Below are 19,259 nucleotides of genomic sequence, written 5' to 3' on the forward strand. Positions count from 1 at the left end.
TTTTTTTTTCCATTCAACTGAGAAATCCGATTGGCTTTCCCGTTTTTTCCCCCCAATTTTTATCAATCCGGAATGCTGGAAAATTTTTCTTCAGTTTTTCTAAAGATTGTATGGTGTGTATTAGATTGTCAATTTATTAATATGCACACCCTAGCAATTTTCTCAGAGATTCCAATCATTTTTATCATAATTGGGGAAAAATTGAACATAGGTGTGTGGTACATTGGTCATATTTCTGAAATGTTACAATCAGTCAGAAAAATTGAATGCAATTCTTGAATTGACCAGATATTTAAAAAATTGTATGGTGTGTGGCCATCTTCAGACTGATAAGGGTAGGGGCCCGATGAGAAATACTTGAGAACATTGCAGTCTGTAGTGAAGGAAATGACGGTGCATAAACTCTTATGGTTCGCTAATGTAAAATAAAGCAATTACACATACATGGTCTGAAGTCACATAAAAACAAGCTCTGCCACTAATTAAATACAAAACACTAAGAAAACATTTGTACCCAGAGTTTCACTTTAAGTATAGATTTTATAACAGTAAATTCATCAGGCACAGTAATACAGAGGCTATAGATTATGAATGGCTGTGCATCAGTGGTAGATCAAAATGTTGAACCACATTGAGCCATTGATTCTTCTGAGTGTATGGATTTCCCCATGCTCAGATATTATTCATGCAAAGCAGACAATCCTAGTGCTTAAAGACCAGTTTCTGTGCAGTTTGACTGTTATATCATCATTCCTATTGTCCTCCAAATTATATGTTTCTTTGATAAACTCCAGGAGTGCCTTCACTCATCTATTAGATGTGCTCATCAGTATGGAAAGCCAAATCTGCTGCAGGTCATTTTATAGTTTAGAAAGAGAAGCCTCTGACATCTAGACCTCCCCTTGGTCAAAATAGCCCAGCAGAGTAGTTCACTGAGATGGAAATAGTGTTGTTCACTACACGCCTGTTTTGTACTTATGGTGTACCAAATTAAGTTGGGCATGCTTAGAGACTGATAATTTGGGCACAGCCATAGGCCACAGTAATTTGTGCACGGGATAAGTATGCGCAATAGGGGGTTGCTGAGTAAGGCTCTCTCAGGCCTCTTGCACCAAGTCCGCCGGTGCTCAATCCTTCCATGGGTCACCACTCCACAACAGATGCAATAAATGTAGACATGAAGGAGGCACTCCAATGGCAAATAAACTTGTGTTTCTAAAAAAGGTAGCAAACATGACATGTTTCGGGGTGATCCCCTTCCTCAACTGTACATGTACACTTGAGGAGGGAGATTACCCCTACACATGTCGTGTTTTCTACCTTTTTTATAAATGCAAGTTTATTTGCCATTGGAGTGCCTCCTTCATTTCTACATTTATTGCACGGCATAAGTAGCCACTTTGGTGGGTGCCATAGTTCTGCAAATCTGGCACAGGATAATTTTGCTGAGGTTAGTGTTCAGAGTAGGTGGGGGGGGGGGGGGGGGGGTTAGGGTTAGGCATAGGTATGGGGAGTTAGTGTTAGACATAGGAAGGGGGGTTAGTATTAGCGTAGTTGTGGGAAGGCTGTTCTACTAGCAGTAAAAGTACATAGTAGGCTAAAGGTAAAATTTACCATACTCAGGCTCTATCCGTAAATGGGACCTAACCTGTGAATTCCAAACCCAAATGAGAAATGAGGCTGAATGACTTTTAATTGGTGAGGGTAATCCTCTAAAGTCTAGGTTCTTAATAATGTATGGTACATATACTCCAGAGTGTACTTCAGTTGGGCTCGGGAGGTATTTCAACTTGTCGCAATCAAATCTTTATAGTAAGTTTGGAAGTTAATCTCCTAAGTACTGAGAAAGACGAGTACAGAATATGGATAGTGTTTGTGGTCAAATTCAGGATATTGAATGTAGACACCCAAATTATCCCAAACTTTATTAACAACACACTTTAGCACCTGCACAAGAGGACAGGGTTATGGGTAGTCACATGAAGCACAAGGAAGGGAACTCCCATGACCCTGTCCACTTGCTTGGGTGCTGATTTGGGATATATTGGGTTTCCAAATTCAATATCTGGAATTTGGATACCAACACTACTGATGGATATGTGGGATTTTCTTTACTGTTGAAGTGGACCTAAACTTTTGCACAGTACAGAAGGAAATCCGAGAGAAATGCACCTGCATATATGTGTTTATAGAGTTTAGCCAGTCTAATCTCCCCTCATCTGTGACTAATCACAAGTGTAATTTCTTTAACTCTCGGGAATCTCTGCAGCCTTGGCAGAGCAGCGAATTTGTAAACGCAGGATGTTATCCCTATTCCTGCTTCCATGAAAGCAGGAAGTAGACATACTGCAGATTTATTGCAGGATTTGTATTAGCTGGTACAAAAATATTTTTGTTTGAGGGTAATTATGCTTTAGCTTATCTTTTAGAGCAGAAAGGAAGTTCTGAGTTCAGGTCAGCTTTAAATGGGGCTCCAAGATTTCACCAATTGTTCCCCCACGTCTACAGGCTTGCAAAGGTTTATATTAGCCCACAATGGGGAAAAAAGTTAAAGCAGTGGAGGCATACCCAGTTTATTTTTTTTTGTAGTGGGCTAGCTGGCCATTTGTAAAGAATCTTACATGCACACGCTCTGTTTTTTACTAGAGGTGCCAGTCTAGATCTCTACCCTACGCATCGGGGGGTTGGGAGAAATCGTGGGCCGCTCTTCATATGCAAGAGGTGACCCTGATCTGATACAGCAGCAGCCGACTCAGCAACAGGGAACCACTGTGACAGCTTTAGAAGGTCCATACTGTGACTAGCAGCAGCCGATTCAGCAACAGGGAACCACTGTGACAGCTTTAGAAGGTCCATACTGTGACTAGCAGCAGCCGACTCAGCAACAGGGAACCACTGTGACAGCTTTAGAAGGTCCATACTGTGACTAGCAGCAGCCAATTCAGCAACAGGGAACCACTGTGACAGCTTTAGAAGGTCCATACTGTGACTAGCAGCAGCCGATTCAGCAACAGGGAACCACTGTGACAGCTTTAGAAGGTCCATACTGTGACTAGCAGCAGCCGATTCAGCAACAGGGAACCACTGTGACAGCTTTAGAAGGTCCATACTGTGACTAGCAGCAGCCGACTCAGCAACAGGGAACCACTGTGACAGCTTTAGAAGGTCCATACTGTGACTAGCAGCAGCCGATTCAGCAACAGGGAACCACTGTGACAGCTTTAGAAGGTCCATACTGTGACTAGCAGCAGCCGATTCAGCAACAGGGAACCACTGTGACAGCTTTAGAAGGTCCATACTGTGACTAGCAGCAGCCGACTCAGCAACAGGGAACCACTGTGACAGCTTTAGAAGGTCCATACTGTGACTAGCAGCAGCCGACTCAGCAACAGGGAACCACTGTGACAGCTTTAGAAGGTCCATACTGTGACTAGCAGCAGCCGATTCAGCAACAGGGAACCACTGTGACAGTTTTAGAAGGTCCATACTGTGACTGTATATGTGATTCTGTGGTTAACACTTTACTCCTCTCCTTTCTCCACCTTCCTCTCTGAGACAGTTTGGCCCAGATGCACAGGCTAAATCACTGTACCTTTCGGGCCACACGGACTGGGCTGTTGTAATAAATACCTTGTCCACCTATGCGCTGGTGCACACCAGAGCGGTTCTGAAGCGTTTTTAAAAATGCTAGTGGTTTGAAAACTGCTTGGGTAATGTATTTCAATAAGCTGGTGCACACCAGAGCGGTTCGTTTTTTTCCACAAACGCAAACTCGGAGGCTGCAGCATTTTATAGATTTCTGAGGCGTTTCTGCCTCAATGTTAAACAATGTTAAAGTATTGGAAAGTGGAACACCGATCTGAAAAAGTTTTCCAGGCGTGTTTGTTACAGAAGCTGTTCAGTAACAGCTTTACTGTAACAATATATATGAAGTCTGCTACAAAAAAACTATCCAAAAAACGCTAGACATGTTTAGAAAACCTCTCTAGACATGCCTGGAATCGCTAAGAAAATCTGCTTCAAAAACCTCTAGCTATCTGCTAGAGGTTTTTAGTGTGCATTGGCCCTATGACTTAGCAGGCCTGGTGAGAGTTACAGGATGGGGTGTCACTAACTAGAAAAACCTGGATTTTGTGTCACAAAATATCAGTGCGTAAACATTTAGTCAAATTGTTATAATTTCTGGTGCCTTTATGACAATATGGGTTTTATTTCCACATTGCAAGCCCATTTTAAAGGACACCTGAAGTAAGAGCGTTATGGAAGCGTCCATATTTATTTCCTTTTAAACAATGCATATTGCCCGGCATATTCCTCTGCCTCTAATACTTTTAGCCACAGACCTTGAACAAGCAAAAAATTCAGATGTTTGACCAAAGTTTGACTGGATTTCCTCCATGCTTGTTTCAAGTGTGTGATTCAGACGCTACTGATGCATGACAGATCAGAAGGACACCTGGCAACTGGTATTCTTTTAAAAAAGAAATAAATATGGCAACCTCCATATCCCTCTCACTTCACATGTCCTTTAACCACTTGAGGACCACAGTGCTAAACCTCCCAAAAGACCAGGCTGTTTTTTCTGTAATTGGCCACTGCAGCTTTAAGGCCAAGCTGCAGGGCTGCACAGCACAGCAGACGGGTGACCCCCCCCCTTTTCCCCCCACCAACAGAGCTTTCTGTTGGTGGAGTCTGATCGCCTATGACAGCCAATCGCTCTCTTGTCCCCCGGGGGGATAGCCGTGTCACATGGCTGTCCCCAGTACAGCCAGACTGAATGCTCAGTCTGGGATTTTATCAGGGTTGATAAGAAGCAAGCTGTGCAGTGCAGAATGAAACAGAAAGCAGGGTAGGTGTTTTCTCTAGTGTTCCCACTGATATACATGGTAAAATACATGAGGGTGCTCCGTCTCTGGTTCCCTTTAAATGCAATGCGTGGTGCAAACACTTTAAGATCTTTTAATGAATTATTTATTAACAATATTGATTAGAAGAGGTGAAAATTATTTGATTGCTTGACTAACTATTTTGTTTATGAACACACATACAATCATTCAGGATTTGATTTTTGATGTAATTAGTTGACTTAATTCACTAATTGTTTTTAGGAACCAGGTTACTTTCACGCTGGGGCGTTGTATTGCACATCCTGAAAAAGCAGGATCGTAACGTAAGAGAGGCTGAAAGATGAGATGCGCATTATGCGTGCGGTGCAACGCATACAAAGAGGCATACAGTACATGCAAAGTATGCTTCACTGCAACTGTTAATGTGTGCTTTATGCAGTACCGCACTGCATACCTCACGTTATAGCAGTGGATTCCATTGCACCGCACGTGAACATACAATTATGCAGTGTGATGTAGCCTCAGAGTTTTTATTTGTGGCTGCCTTTTATGCTTAACGAGTTCATCTTTCAAATCTGTAACATTTTAAAGGGAAAATAAGATAATAGGAATTAGATGCCCTAATTTATTTTCTGAAGGGAAAAAAAATAAAATAAGTTAGTTCTCCCTACTTCCACCATACATTAATAATAATCATATTTAGCTTATAGTTCCACCTTCAGTGTGAAAATACAGTATTATCTGATCTGATATGAGGGGATTGTTTTGTGCTACCGTCTTCTAGATGAGTGAGCGGTAGCCCCTGAATAAAGGCTCAGATGTAATACGTATTCGTTTTAATAACAAAGCTGCTAAACCACCACTAGATGGCCCCCTAACACTTTGCTTTTCATGTTGGAGAACTAGTTAGTTTTCTGTAAAGAATGCTTTACCATTAAAAAACATGTAGGAAGTCCAGTGACTCAGGTTTAGATACTAACAGCATGATAAGAATTGCATCTTTACATGAAAAATGATAGTTGGGCATGGTCACTTGCCATTATATTTGCTGCATTCTGCTGGAGCTTTCATATGCACGGATCTGCCACAGCTGGTTCAAAATATTTTTTTTTGCCTATGGATTTCTGTACAGTAATGGTGCCCATACATGATACAATAAAAACGTTCGATTTTCCCGTTTATTCGATCTAATTGATCGAATCTAATGAAAGTTGAAAATAATTTTTTTCCGATCAAGAAATTCGAACGATTATCCCGTTTTTTCGAGAAAAATCTGATCGGACATGCTGGAAAAATCTTTATATTCGATCTAACGCAATAATCGAACTAAATTATCTAATCGATAAAAAATTTAAAATTGTACCATGTATGGCCACCTTAAAGAGAATCTGTATTGTTAAAATCGCATAAAAGTAAACATACCAGTGCATTAGGAGACATCTCCTATTCCCCTCTGTCACAATTTCGCCGCTCCTAGCTGCATTAAAAGTGGTTAAAAACAGTTTTAAAAAGTTTGTTTATAAACAAACAAAATGACCACCAAAACCGGAAGTAGGTTGATGTACAGTATGTCCACACATAGAAAATACATCCATACACAATCAGGCTGTATACAGCCTTCCTTTTGAATCTCAAGAGATCATTTGTGTGTTTCTTTCCCCCTTCAGCTCTCATCCACTGAAGTGGCAGGCTGTTTCTTACTGCAGAGTGCAGACAGCTCTGCCCGTATGTAATTCATCAGTATGTGAAAGCCCAGCCAGCTCAAAGGACGATTTATCCAGCTTGTAAAAGATAATAGAGCAGAGAGAAGCTGCCCTAATCTAAATAACACACAGGCAGTGTGCAGAGAGGGGCCTGGAGGGGGGAGATGCATCACAGAACCACAACACTGAAGAACTTGGCAGCCTTCCAGACACAGGGCGACAAGTCTGACAGAGGAGAGATAAGCTGATTTATTACAGAGATGGTAATAGAAGAAAGTGCTGCAGTAAGCTAGAGCACATTAGAATAGGTATAGGAACTTGTAGGATGGTAGAAAATAGGATTACATTTTTGTTACGGAGTCTCTTTAAAGTAGATAATTTAATATGTCTATTGTGTGAACACTATCACTATATAAGTATAGCAACACCTCTTTTCCATACTAGAATACGCCTGGGTTCCTGTGCTCTGGATTAGGCAGAATAACCACATTGTAGTGTAGTATACTAAAATGTCATTTTCAGCACCTATCAATTGAAAAAGTACTAAAAAGTAGTTAACAAAGCAATATTAAATTGATTTTCAGTATTTTCTTGCTTGACTTGGAGGCTTAAAAAGTATTTTATTGATAATACATGGAACTATCTCATGTAAAAAAAACTCAGGAGAAATGTTAATTGCATATTATTATAATTGATTTATACAAGCGCCAACATATTCCGTGGCGCTGAATGGGTCTTTCTCTCAATCATTGTTATACAGCAAAGTCCCCAGTATCCGGCACCGGCGGGGATTGCCTGATGCCGGATATACAGTGGGTTGCAAAAGTATTCAGCCCCCTTGAGGTTTTCCACATTTTGTCATATTACTGCCACAAACATGAATCAATTTTATTGGAATTCCACATGAAAGACCAACACAAAGTGGTGTACACATGAGAAGTGGAACGAAAATCATACATGATTCCAAACATTTTTTACAAATACATAACTGCAAAGTGGTGTGTGCATAATTATTCGGCCCCCTTTGATCTGAGTGCAGTCAGTTGCCTATAGACATTGCCTGATGAGTGCTAATGACTAAATAGAGTGCACCTGTGTGTTATCTGATGTCAGTACAAATACAGCTGCTCTGTGAGGGCCTCAGAGGTTGTCTAAGAGAATATTGGGAGCAACAACACAGTGAAGTCCAAAGAACACACAAGACAGGTCAGGGATCAAGTTATTGAGAAATTTAAAGCAGGCTTAGGCTACAAAAAGATTTCCAAAGCCTTGAACATCCCACGGAGCACTGTTCAAGCGATCATTCAGAAATGGAAGGAGTATGGCACAACTGTACACCTACCAAGACAAGGCCATCCACCTTACAGGCTGACCAAGGAGAGCGCTGATCAGAAATGCAGTCAAGAGGCCCATGGTGACTCTGGACGAGCTGCAGAGATCTACAGCTCAGGTAGGAGACTCTGTCCATAGGACAACTATTAGTCATGCACTGTACAAAGTTGGCCTTTATGGAAGAGTGGCAAGAAGAAAGGCTTTGTTAACAGAAAGCATAAGAAGTCCCGTTTGCAGTTTGCCACAAGCCATGTGGGGGACACAGCAACCATGTGGAAGAAGGTGTTCTGGTCAGATGAGACCAAAATGGAACTTTTTGGCCAAAATGCAAAACGCTATGTGTGGCAGAAAACTAACACTGCACATCACTCTGAACACACCATCCCCACTGTCAAATATGGTGGTGGCAGCATCATGCTCGGGGGGTGCATCTCTTCAGCAGGGACAGGGAAGCTGGTCAGAGTTGATGGGAAGATGGATGGAGCCAAATACAGGGCAAACTTGGAAGAAAACCTCTTGGAGACTGCAAAAGACTTGAGACTGGGGCGGAGGTTCACCTTCCAGCAGGACAATGACCCTAAACATAAAGACAGGGTAACAATGGAATGGTTTAAAACAAAACATATCTATGTGTTAGAATGGCCCAGTCAAAGTCCAGATCTAAATCCAATCAAGAATCTGTGTCATGATCTGAAAACTGCTGTTCACAATCGCTGTCCATCTAATCTGACTGAGCTGGAGATGTTTTGCAAAGAAGAATGGGCAAGGATTTCAGTCTCTAGATGTGCAAAGCTGTTAGAGACATACCCTAAAAGACTGGCAGCTGTAATTGCAGCAAAATGTGGTTCTACAAAGTATTGACTCAGGGGGCCGAATAATTACGCACACTCCACTTTGCAGTTATTTATTTGTAAAAAAAATGTTTTAATGATGTATGATTTTCGATCCACTTCTCACATATACAACACTTTGTATTGGTCTTTCACAGGGAATTCCAATAAAATTGATTCATGTTTGTGGCAGTAATGTGAGAAAAGGTGGAAAACTGCAAGGGGACTTTTGCAACCCACTGTATGTGCTTGCCGATTGCTTGAGCAACTCAAGAAGCACAAACCTCCAGCGACATCTTCTAGCCTCTTCCTGTAGCTCCTAGAGGCTTTCCGGCATCCTCTGTGTACGGATCCCAATGTGACTATTGGGTCAGGTGACACACTGGAAGCTGTGCACGAACACTGGAAAGCCACTAGGAGCTACAGGAAGGCTGGAAGATGGCACTGAGGCTCGGTAAGTATTGTATGGCCTGCAAACCCCCTTCTCCCCCACAAAAAAACCCAAAGCACAGTCCCCATTATCTCCTCAGGCATCACGTTTAGTTGAGACTTGGTTGCCTGAGTTCCATGTAAAGAGGACTTTGCTGTACTTGAAGTACACAAGAGAATACACAATATTTGAATGGTCTTGTGAGAAGTTGGGAAAATCCACCTGTGGCCAAACAGTAACCCTTCCTTACTATTCACTGTAAAATATGATGCAGGATGTTATGGTGAGAGAAAAAGGATGGTTACTGCTGCTTGGCTGTGGGTGACTCCGCAGCTCTCCCCCAGCCCAGTCACTGGTTCTACATATTCTTGTTTTGTTCTGAGGATTTTTCTGTAAATCTTCAGCTTTGAAAACTTCCAAAGCACAGTATTGCTAAATGTTTTCTTCTCGTTACAAGCAGTGTTTACTAGCTGTTAGCAGTGAGAAAAATGCCCACATATCACCTCACATAGAATTTCAAATTGTAATGGAATTTGTTTCCAACTAAATATTTTATGTGTGAAACTCGGTAACAATAAGGTACAGAGGTTTTTAAACTATTTTCCTTGTTGTGAAAGCAAGGAATAGAGCTCCAAGTGTTTGGCAATACATGAAGTTCTTCCTGGAACCAGGCAATTCTCAGAAAAGATGCATAAATAGGAGGAATGTGTTTTATAAATGGCATTGCAGACCTGCTAGTCCACGTCTAAGAATACAGTTCCCTATTGAGGTCACGGGTGGAATGAGGACAAAAAGGAGAGAATATCACACTGATAATTAACTATGGAGTTCAGGTACTGAGGTCGCAATGGGAATATGTAAGGAAATTCAGTATTCTGCATGGAAACCTGATGCACTTTGGATATACATATACTGTATATATATATATATATATATATATATACACCTGTCAGACGCTGTAAAGGACAAATTGGAAAATAAGCATCATATAATATTGCCTTATGCAGCATACACCCTTTATATAACTGTCACCTGAAACAATCATTAGGTTAGAATTTGATGGCATTTTCAGCATGGGAAGTGGGGTGCATGGGGTACAAACACCAGCACAGCTGGCTTCAAGGGGAGCACAATACTTGGAATATCTGTAAAGTTCAGTTATAGATATTCTAGCATTGTACCTGGGCTTTTCATAGTGTTTTCAAACCTTCTCCTTTTCACTTGCATATCTGTTAATAATCCTATTCTCCTTTCTAATGGCTAACCCTACCCTACCCCACACGGATAAAACCTTTCTAGTTTCTAACTCTAACCTCTTCCCAATACCCCTCCCTCCCTTTCCCCAAATGTCTGACAAGACTACAATGACTTCTAGATGTACTTTAGTTGTATACACTTTAGATTTTCATCAAATACAAGTAAAGGATTGAATAATGTGTATGTAGATTTAGATATAAGGGATGAAGGTGGTCATATCAACCTTACATTTGCTACATGATTGCTTGTAGGGAATTTGAGGTGAAGAAGAGTCATAGACGGCACGGATGACACACATTTCAAAAGTTGAAAAACTGAAGCCTACGTTCTTTTCCTAGTCCTTGCCAGCAATTTTTACATAACTCACCCTACCCATTTTGCTGCTCTTCCATGATGCATGTAGGATTTGCTGTCCATTCAAATATGAATGATTTGGGTAATATTGCATGTAAAAGGAGCTCCAGTAAAAATGGATCTGATTTTTTATGTGTTACTGCACTTCTGCTTGCACTGTTTTATTGGTTGGGTGTCCTGAAACATGCAGTTAACATAAAAAAAAAAAACACAACCAGACAGGACCCTGACGCTGATACAAAGCAAAATCAATTAATTTGAGGTAGTCCATAAATGCCGGATTATGCATGGCAGAAATTTTCATTTGAGCAATCTATAAAATAGTTAAAAGTTTAAAAAAACATTGGGAAAAAATAAAAACAGTTAATGTTTACCCAATGGTGCCCATACACGGTACAATAAAAATGTTTGATTTTCCTGGTTATTCGACCAAAACAATCAAATCAGATGAGGGTGAAAAGAATCCTTTTTTTACGATCAAGAAAGTAATGATATCCCGTTTTTTTCTCTAAAAATCCGATCTGACATGTTGGAAATATCTTCAGTCTAACGGAATAATTAAAAAAAATTATATAATTGTAAAAATGAAAAAAAAAATGGTATCATGTATGGGCATCATTAGATTGCATTTGCCGTTCAAGTTCTTCTGTATTTGTGCACATAGCAAACTCATTGCTTAGGAGTCTGTGCTGATTTGTTGTGTCTGGGAATGCTTCTGTTTGTAATCTTTAACATCCACAGAGTAATATCCCTGCCAAGATTTGTAGTAGCTGTTTTCTGTAGTCTTGGGAGTGATTTATAACGTAGACTATTTATTTCTAAGAAAGCTTCTATTGTCAGAGTGAAAATCAAGACTGTGGCAATCTTTGTTCTCTTCTATCCTGTTTTATACCTCTAGCACTGCTAGATTTCAGTAATGTCCTTTTATTAACCAGATATGGCATTATAGTAATCCATAAGGGATACTAACAATGCCTAAAGCATACCTTAAGGAGAATCTGTATTGTTAAAATCACACAAAAGTAAACATACCAGTGTGTTAGGGGACATCTCCTATTACCCTCTGTCACAATTTCGCTGCTCCCCGCCGCATGAAAAGTAGTTAAAAACAGTTTTAAAAAGTTTGTTTGTAAACAAACAAAATGGCCACCAAAACAGGAAGTAGGTTGATGTACAGTATGTCCACACATAGAAAATACATCCATACACAACCAGGCTGTATACAGCCTTCCTTCTGAATCTCAAGAGATCAGTTGTGTGTTTCTTTCCCCCTGCACCTCACTGAAGAGTTACAAGCTGATTGTTTGTTTCTTCTTGCAGACAGCTCTGCCCGGTTGTCTGTAATTTTGCAGTATGTGACTCATCAGTATGTGAACAGAGGATTTATCCAGCTTGTAAAAGATAAGAGAGCAGAGAAAAGCTGGCTAATGTAAATAACACACACAGGGGAGTGTGCATAGAGGGGCCAGGAGGGGGGGATGCATCACAGAACCACAACACTGAAGAATTTGGCAGCCTTCCAGACACAGGCTGACAAGTCTGACAAGAGAGAGATACGCTGATTTATTACAGAGATAATGATGGTATAAAGTGCTGCAGTAAGCCAGAGCACATTATAATAGGTTTAGGAAGCTGTAGGATGGTAGAAAACACAATGACATTTTTTGTTACAGAGTCCCTTTAAGGGCTTGTTCACACCTAGGGCGTTTTTGCCCTTTTTTCAAGCGCCAGCCATGATTCCCTATGAGAGTGTTCTCATCTGAGCGGTTCGTTTCTGATCTGCTCAGCAAAGCGCTGCCTGTACCTTTTCTGAGCGTTTTTGCTCAACAGAAGGTATAAGAATTCGCAAAGCGCCTAAAAAAGTGCTTTGTGTAAGTGCTTTGATGAATAAATACATTGGCTTCAATTCATCACAGGGTGTTCGATAACAAAATCCCAGTCCTTAAAATACCACATTCGGTATTTTACACTTCACTGTGCTAATTCATCAATATTTTCACACATGTGGTAGATGTTCGGTAAGTTACCGAAGAGGTCCGTGCAGTGAGGGCATTACAATAGGAAAGAGGCAGCACCGACATCCCTATACATGTGCCTTTTATATTTGTTGTGCTGCCTCTGCTCTTGCTGAATCTGTCTCATTAGTCTTAAGTTTCTATTTACTTGCCACAGCTTAGATGAACTGCTGAGAAACATTACACATTCCCTGCTTAGGTCATTTTGCCACGAGCTCCCACTTGCATCCCTGCATATTTAAACAGGCACTCAAGGGGTTACACTACCGAAGGGTGCCTAGAAAAGAAGGGTGCCTGGAAAATAACTTTAATTCTTTTCTCTCCCCTGGCTGCCTGGGGGGGGTCTGTTCCACCCGAGAAGCCTGGCCAACCTATCAGCAGCACTTGCAGGGGACAGGGGAGGTTTCTATGGTCCTGTCACACACAGGCATTCCAAGCTCCTTATCGACAGGGGAGAGCTGGAGATAAACACCGCACATGTTATCGAATGCTGTGAGCTTGATTAATTAACATTTGCTGACATTTTACTGACATGTGTTGAGGTAATCACTTAACAAGTCGTTAATTTATCTCTCTGCACAGGAATGTCTGCTTCTCATGCGGTAACTGCTTTGATGAATTAACATTTTACTAAGTGCTCCGTAAAGTCAGCTGTTTTCAGCATTACTGAATGCGGTAATGCTTGATGAATTGAAGCCATTGTATTTATTCATTTCTGGATCAAAGAGTACACTTCCTGACTTGTGTCAGGAAGTGAAAAAGGCAGAATTGCTCTGCAAAAGAGCTTAGAAAAGCGCTTTAAAAAAAACAGCAGCACCCACCCGAGCGCCAGGAGGGGGAAGAAAAATTGTCCACAAAATCAAAAATCGCCGGCATCAACGATTTCGATTTCAGATGTGAACAAAGCCTTACTGGCATATGACATGGACACTAACACATGAAAGACCATCTGTGCACATCAATTTTACCGGAGTTTCCACATGCAACATGAGTTGCACAAATTGCTTAACTCATGCTATATACTCAAGTGTATTACGTATACAATGTATGTTATTCATATAGCCCATTACTTTGCTTACACTGAAGTCACCTGACGTGAAAGGGATATGGAAGCTGACAAATGTATTTCTTTTTAAACAATGCAAATTACCTGGTTGTCCTGCTGCTGATCTTCTGCCTCTAATGCTATTAGCCATAGACCCTAAAAGGGCATGCAAATGTGATGTTTGACTGAAGTTTGACTGGATTTGACACATGCTTGTTTCAGGTAGGTGATTCATACACTACTGATGCATGAAAGATCAGCAAGACACCAGGCAACCGGTATTGTTTAAAAGGAAATATATATGGCAGCTTCCAAATTCCTTTAACCACTTCGTCCACAGGTCAGTAGATATACGTCCTCTGGGACTTCATCTAAGCCACCTGTCAGTAGATCTACGTCTTGTAGCAGAAGCAGTGCTGTGCAGGATTGGGCTTGCTCCTGTGCGCATTTCTGGCACTATCTGATGCAGTACTAATTGGTGAATGGGAATATAAGTTTCCTGAGCTAATGAGATTGATTTTTACTATTAAAGGTACTTTATTTTCTCATTTCATAGTGAAAAACACACTTTGTAGCACTATTTCAGGATCAAATATCTTCACCATAAATTGTGACCGGAACATAATCGAAGTTTTGTGATAAGCAGTAAGAATAGCCAAACAAAATGTGTGTTTTTTATCGACAGTAGCAATTTTTATTTTTAAACTGGAATTGGTAAAACTGAGAAATACATGTTTTTTCTATTTTTTTCTTTGTTTTCCCATTAAAATTCATACAAAACAAAATTGACGGAAAAAATGGCATACAATGAAAGCCTAGTTTGTCTTGAAAAAAACAATATATATTTCATTTATGTGTCATAAGTAGGGATAAAGTTATTTCTGATTAAATAGGGACATAGCTAAACTGTCAAAACTGCTCTGGTCAATAAGTTGAGAACAAGGTCTGGATGCAAAGTGGTTAAACACTGGTAAAATCATCATGCACTGTCTATGCGGGTCTATTCTACCAACCTTTTGTGAATCCGGACCATAAGGAAAGAAACACAGGCACATATGGTACCGAACCTATTTAGAACGCCCCTTTGACCAGTTTCTATTTTTTTTTATCTATCTGCACAAAGTCTCCTGAAAACAACATAGTGCTGAAAAATTCAAATGGTAAATACTAATTTTCTCTCCTGGGATCAGATTGAAGCAGACGGTACCTCACACTGTTATGCTTGCTATTTATACTTCACATTAAAATTGCAACTCTTAAAGGAAACCAGAGACGTTAAATTTGAAAGATTTGATACTTACCCAGTGCTTCCTCCAGCCCCATAAGCTCATCTGAATCCCACGCCGTCCTCCCGTGGTCTGCCGTACAGCCGTGATCAGCTCCGCTAACAGGCTCAGTTGTTTGTCCGGGTCTACTACACATGCGCAGAAGACCCAGACTGGATTTGACTGAGCCTTTTACCAGGGCTGATCGCAGCTGAACGGCAGACCATGGGAGGATATCATGAGACTCAGACAAGCTTATGAGGCTAGAGGAGGCCCCGGGTAAGTATCAAATCTTTAGCTGTTGACATCTCTGGTACACTTTAAACTGAAAGTTAAGAATATGAGACACAAGAAAAGTTTTATTTACTATTAGAACCATGCCTATAATACAGTATATTATTTTATAAGTTAATTTTCAGCTCAGGTTTGCTTTACAAATTACATAATAGAAACAGCAAACAGTACATTTTATTTTAACAAGTTTCTTGAGCCAAGATTGAAAACAAGGCTCAGGAGGAAGCTGTAAGGAGTCGCTTGTATCTCCAAGGCTGCTTCAGAGGTACAAACATGGAAAAGGTTGTCATGTAGATATTTAGAATTTAGGGCTATATACAGCATATTTATATTACCTTTTATGTGGTAATAGCACATTCATTATTAGCAAGGTCTTATTTTGCCAAGGGGAAGCTAGACAGACCCAAAGCTATGTACAGATGCCTTTAAAGTGGATCCAAGATAAACTTTTACTCATTGCATAATTGTGTTCTTTTCATATAGTTTATAGGGCATTCCTCAAGCCAAATACTTTTTTGTTTTTGTTTTAATACTCCAATTCCCTATAAACTAAACAAGCCTCGCCCACAGCTTCTCCAGAGTGCCTTGGCTCTCATAGCCTTAGTAGCAAGGGCTTATGGGAGCTCAGTCTGGCAGGAGAAGGAGGAGGTTACTAGCCAAAGATTTCAGAGGTAGAAGAGGAGAGGGGAATGAAGTTTTCACAGGCTTTGGGCTGGAGATGCTATCAGCTTGCCTGTGTGTAATGTGACAAACAGAACATGGCAGTTCTCATTGTATCATGTATGATAAAAAATCCTAATTGTTGAAGCTGTTTGCAGCTAGATTTGCTGTATAAACTATCTAAACTTTAGATAAGATATATAGACAAGCTACTTGTTATAGTTAGTTTTTCACCTCTGATCCACTTTAAGTACTTTGTATTTGGCCACCATTTATCACTCCCTTCCCCTTCTCATAGAAAAGAACAGGTTGATTAAAGTGGATCCGAGATAAACTTTTACTCATTGCATAGTTGGGTTCCTTTCATATAGTTTATAGGGCATTACTCAAGCCAATTACTTTTTTTTGTTTTAATACTCTAATTCCCTACAAACTAAACACGTCTCGCCCACAGCTCCTTTTGTGCCTTGGCACTTTTAGAGCCATGTAGCAAGGGCTTATGGGAGCTCAGTCTGGGCAGGAGGAGGAGGTGTTACTAGCCAGAGGTTTCAGAGGCAGAGGGGAGGAGGAGAGGGGAGTGGACTTTTCACAGGCTGAGGGCTGGAGATGCTATCAGCTTGCCTGTGTAATGTGACAAGCAAAACATGGCTGCTGTCATTGTATCACAGGAATAAATAATCATAAACTGTTGAAGCTGTTTGCAGCTAGATTTACTGTGTAAACTATCTAACTTTTAGATAAGATATATAGACAAGTTACTTGTTATAGTTAGTTTTTCATCTCAGATCCACTTTAAATGTGAGTGTTCCTAAAACTGTGAATTTTGAACAAGCACAAACAAATGTTCCATATGACAGTAGCTGAGTATCTGTAAGGACCTTTTAGGAGTTTGAAAAGAGTTGTATGCATTCCAAGGACTTAACCAGAAAAATATCAAACTGCAGCTACTGTGGATCTCAGAAGCAAAGAGGTGCCATCCCTGTCTGCCTAGATTATAATAAATCGAAGGAATTGTGTGAAAAACTTACATGGCTAGTTTAAATACATTTTGCCTTTGAAATGGCAGCTACAAGAGGGCTCAGCTCACCAAGAATGTGAGGTATTTGAGATGACTGCAGTTTTTCCTGTCAGTTATTTCTCCTCCAGCCAGGGGTGCAGTTAAACTGTGGAGGAGTTGGAAAACCTGACCAATTAAAAAGTCCCAAACCTGTTGTGGAAGGAGTAAAGCTCATAATTTTGTGAACTGAACTCAATGTGTCATCATTGTGTGAAATCATCATCCCCAGGCTTCTTAGTAATGAGATATACTCAACAAATATTTTTTGTGTGATGGTCAATTGGTAGTTAGAATCCAAACTCTAACTTTCTGTGCATTTAAAGTGAAAGTGATGGCATTTTTAGTTAGTTTATCCACTTAATTAATTTGAATACCTAGTACATAGTTTTAATTTTAGGTTTTTTTAGTGTTTCTTGTTGTTTTAATACTGTTTGTGTTTTAATACTGTCTGTGCCCTCATTGTGGTGGCTTTTCCTTATTTCCTGCCCTGTAACTGCAGATAATTTAATATGAGCCAAATGGTGCTGGGGACAAAAAAAAATGATTGGTAGAGATAAAAAAAAAAAGTTAATGGGAGATCTAAAGGTGCCCATTAACGATCCAATTTCCCAAATGATTGACTGTCTGAAATGATCGTTTGATTGATCTGAAACAATTGTTCAGGCTCACCAATGGAGAGGAAGTGAAAAGCAATCCAATCAGACTTAAAGAATCATTCCAAAATTTGAATAAACAGAACAATTAATAGAATGATCATTCTTTGTCAATCGGCACCATACTTGTTCTGCCTGATCGTATGGTCATTTGTTTGGTAGATTGTACTGTTAATGGACACCTTAACTCATCTTCACTCTGCTAAATAGTTTTTATATGTTGCTGTCTCTGCCCGTTTTCACCTACTTCTCAAGACAAAGAGTCAGGTAGGTTGTCGCACATCAAACCCAAAAGCCCCTTTCAGTCCCTTCCAAACAAAAATATACTGTATTTATGTATTTTTGCGGTTGGGCTTTAATTAATGAAGAGCCAGTGGCACATTTCATATTGAGATTTTTAATGCAGGGTCCTTAACAATAATGCACTTAGTTTTTCAGCAGACAATACTGCGTGAAATGCAAAGTATATTAACAGACCTGAACCTCTGGCAAACCCTGGCTTCTGTAATTTTATCACTGCATATTTTGTATTAGGCTGATCATCTGCCCTGTTCACATAACACATTTCTGAATGTTTTGTTTTGCAGAGTGTCTGGAGGAGAGCTGTTTGACCGTATAGTGGAAAAGGGATTTTATACAGAAAAAGATGCAAGCACACTTATCCGGCAGGTGTTAGATGCTGTCTTCTACCTCCACAGACTTGGAATTGTGCACAGAGATTTGAAAGTAAGTAACGCCCTTTGGTTGCTGAATAGTGTACAGGTTAAGGGCACTGCCTTTGACATCGGAGACCAGGGCTCGAATCCTGGCTAGGGTCAGTACCTATTCAGTAAGGAGTTTAAGGCAAGACTCCCTAACACTGCGGGGTGGCATCTTGAACGTGATTCAGTGGTTGTAGCTCTTAAGCACTTTCAGTCCGACAGGAGAAAAGCGCTATATAAATGTTCGGATTATTGTTATTATTCAGTTTCAGCAGGACAGCCAGGCAACTGGTATTGCTAATGGGAAGTAAATATGGCATCCTCCATATCTCTCTCACTTCATGGGTTCTTTATTGTTAGCATTTGGGGCTTGATTCACAAAACGGTGGAAACTGTTAGCACGGCTTTTCGCGCGTTTTAGCTGTTAGCTGGGAAAAGTGCTTCACGCTTAATTTCGTGTGATAACAGTTACTATGCACAGAAATTTGCGTTCGCGCATTAACGTGTATTTTTTGTACGTTAACGTTCGCATTCACACGCTAACACAAATTTATCGCGCAGACGCGACCATTAATGCTCAGAAAATTTGAGTTAACACGTGAACGCAAATTTTTCCCACTTTTCCCAGCATGCTAACAGTTAGCACCGTTTTGTGAATCAAGCCATAGGTGTCACTGGTCTTCAGTTGTGATTATTATTTGCAATTATTTTATTAATCCATCTTATTAATCCATCCAAATATTGCCATCCTCTTCCATGGTTTAGTAACGAGAACATGGGTGCATAAAAACACAGGCATTAGTACGTAACACACAG

The 19,259-nt window shown here is 40.3% G+C and overlaps 1 protein-coding gene across 1 annotated transcript in view; it reads left to right on the forward strand.

Annotated features, from left to right (window-relative positions):
* Window positions 1-19,259, forward strand: part of LOC137563529 (calcium/calmodulin-dependent protein kinase type 1D) — a 420,545-nt gene that overhangs the window by 351,073 nt on the left and 50,213 nt on the right. The window contains exon 4 of the mRNA XM_068276106.1: window positions 18,330-18,468. Coding sequence (XP_068132207.1) covers window positions 18,330-18,468 — 139 coding nt within the window. The remainder of the gene's footprint in view (window positions 1-18,329; window positions 18,469-19,259) is intronic.

The sequence above is a fragment of the Hyperolius riggenbachi genome, chromosome 3 (genome assembly GCF_040937935.1).
Source record: "Hyperolius riggenbachi isolate aHypRig1 chromosome 3, aHypRig1.pri, whole genome shotgun sequence".
In the NCBI taxonomy this organism is placed as follows: Eukaryota; Metazoa; Chordata; class Amphibia; order Anura; family Hyperoliidae; genus Hyperolius; species Hyperolius riggenbachi.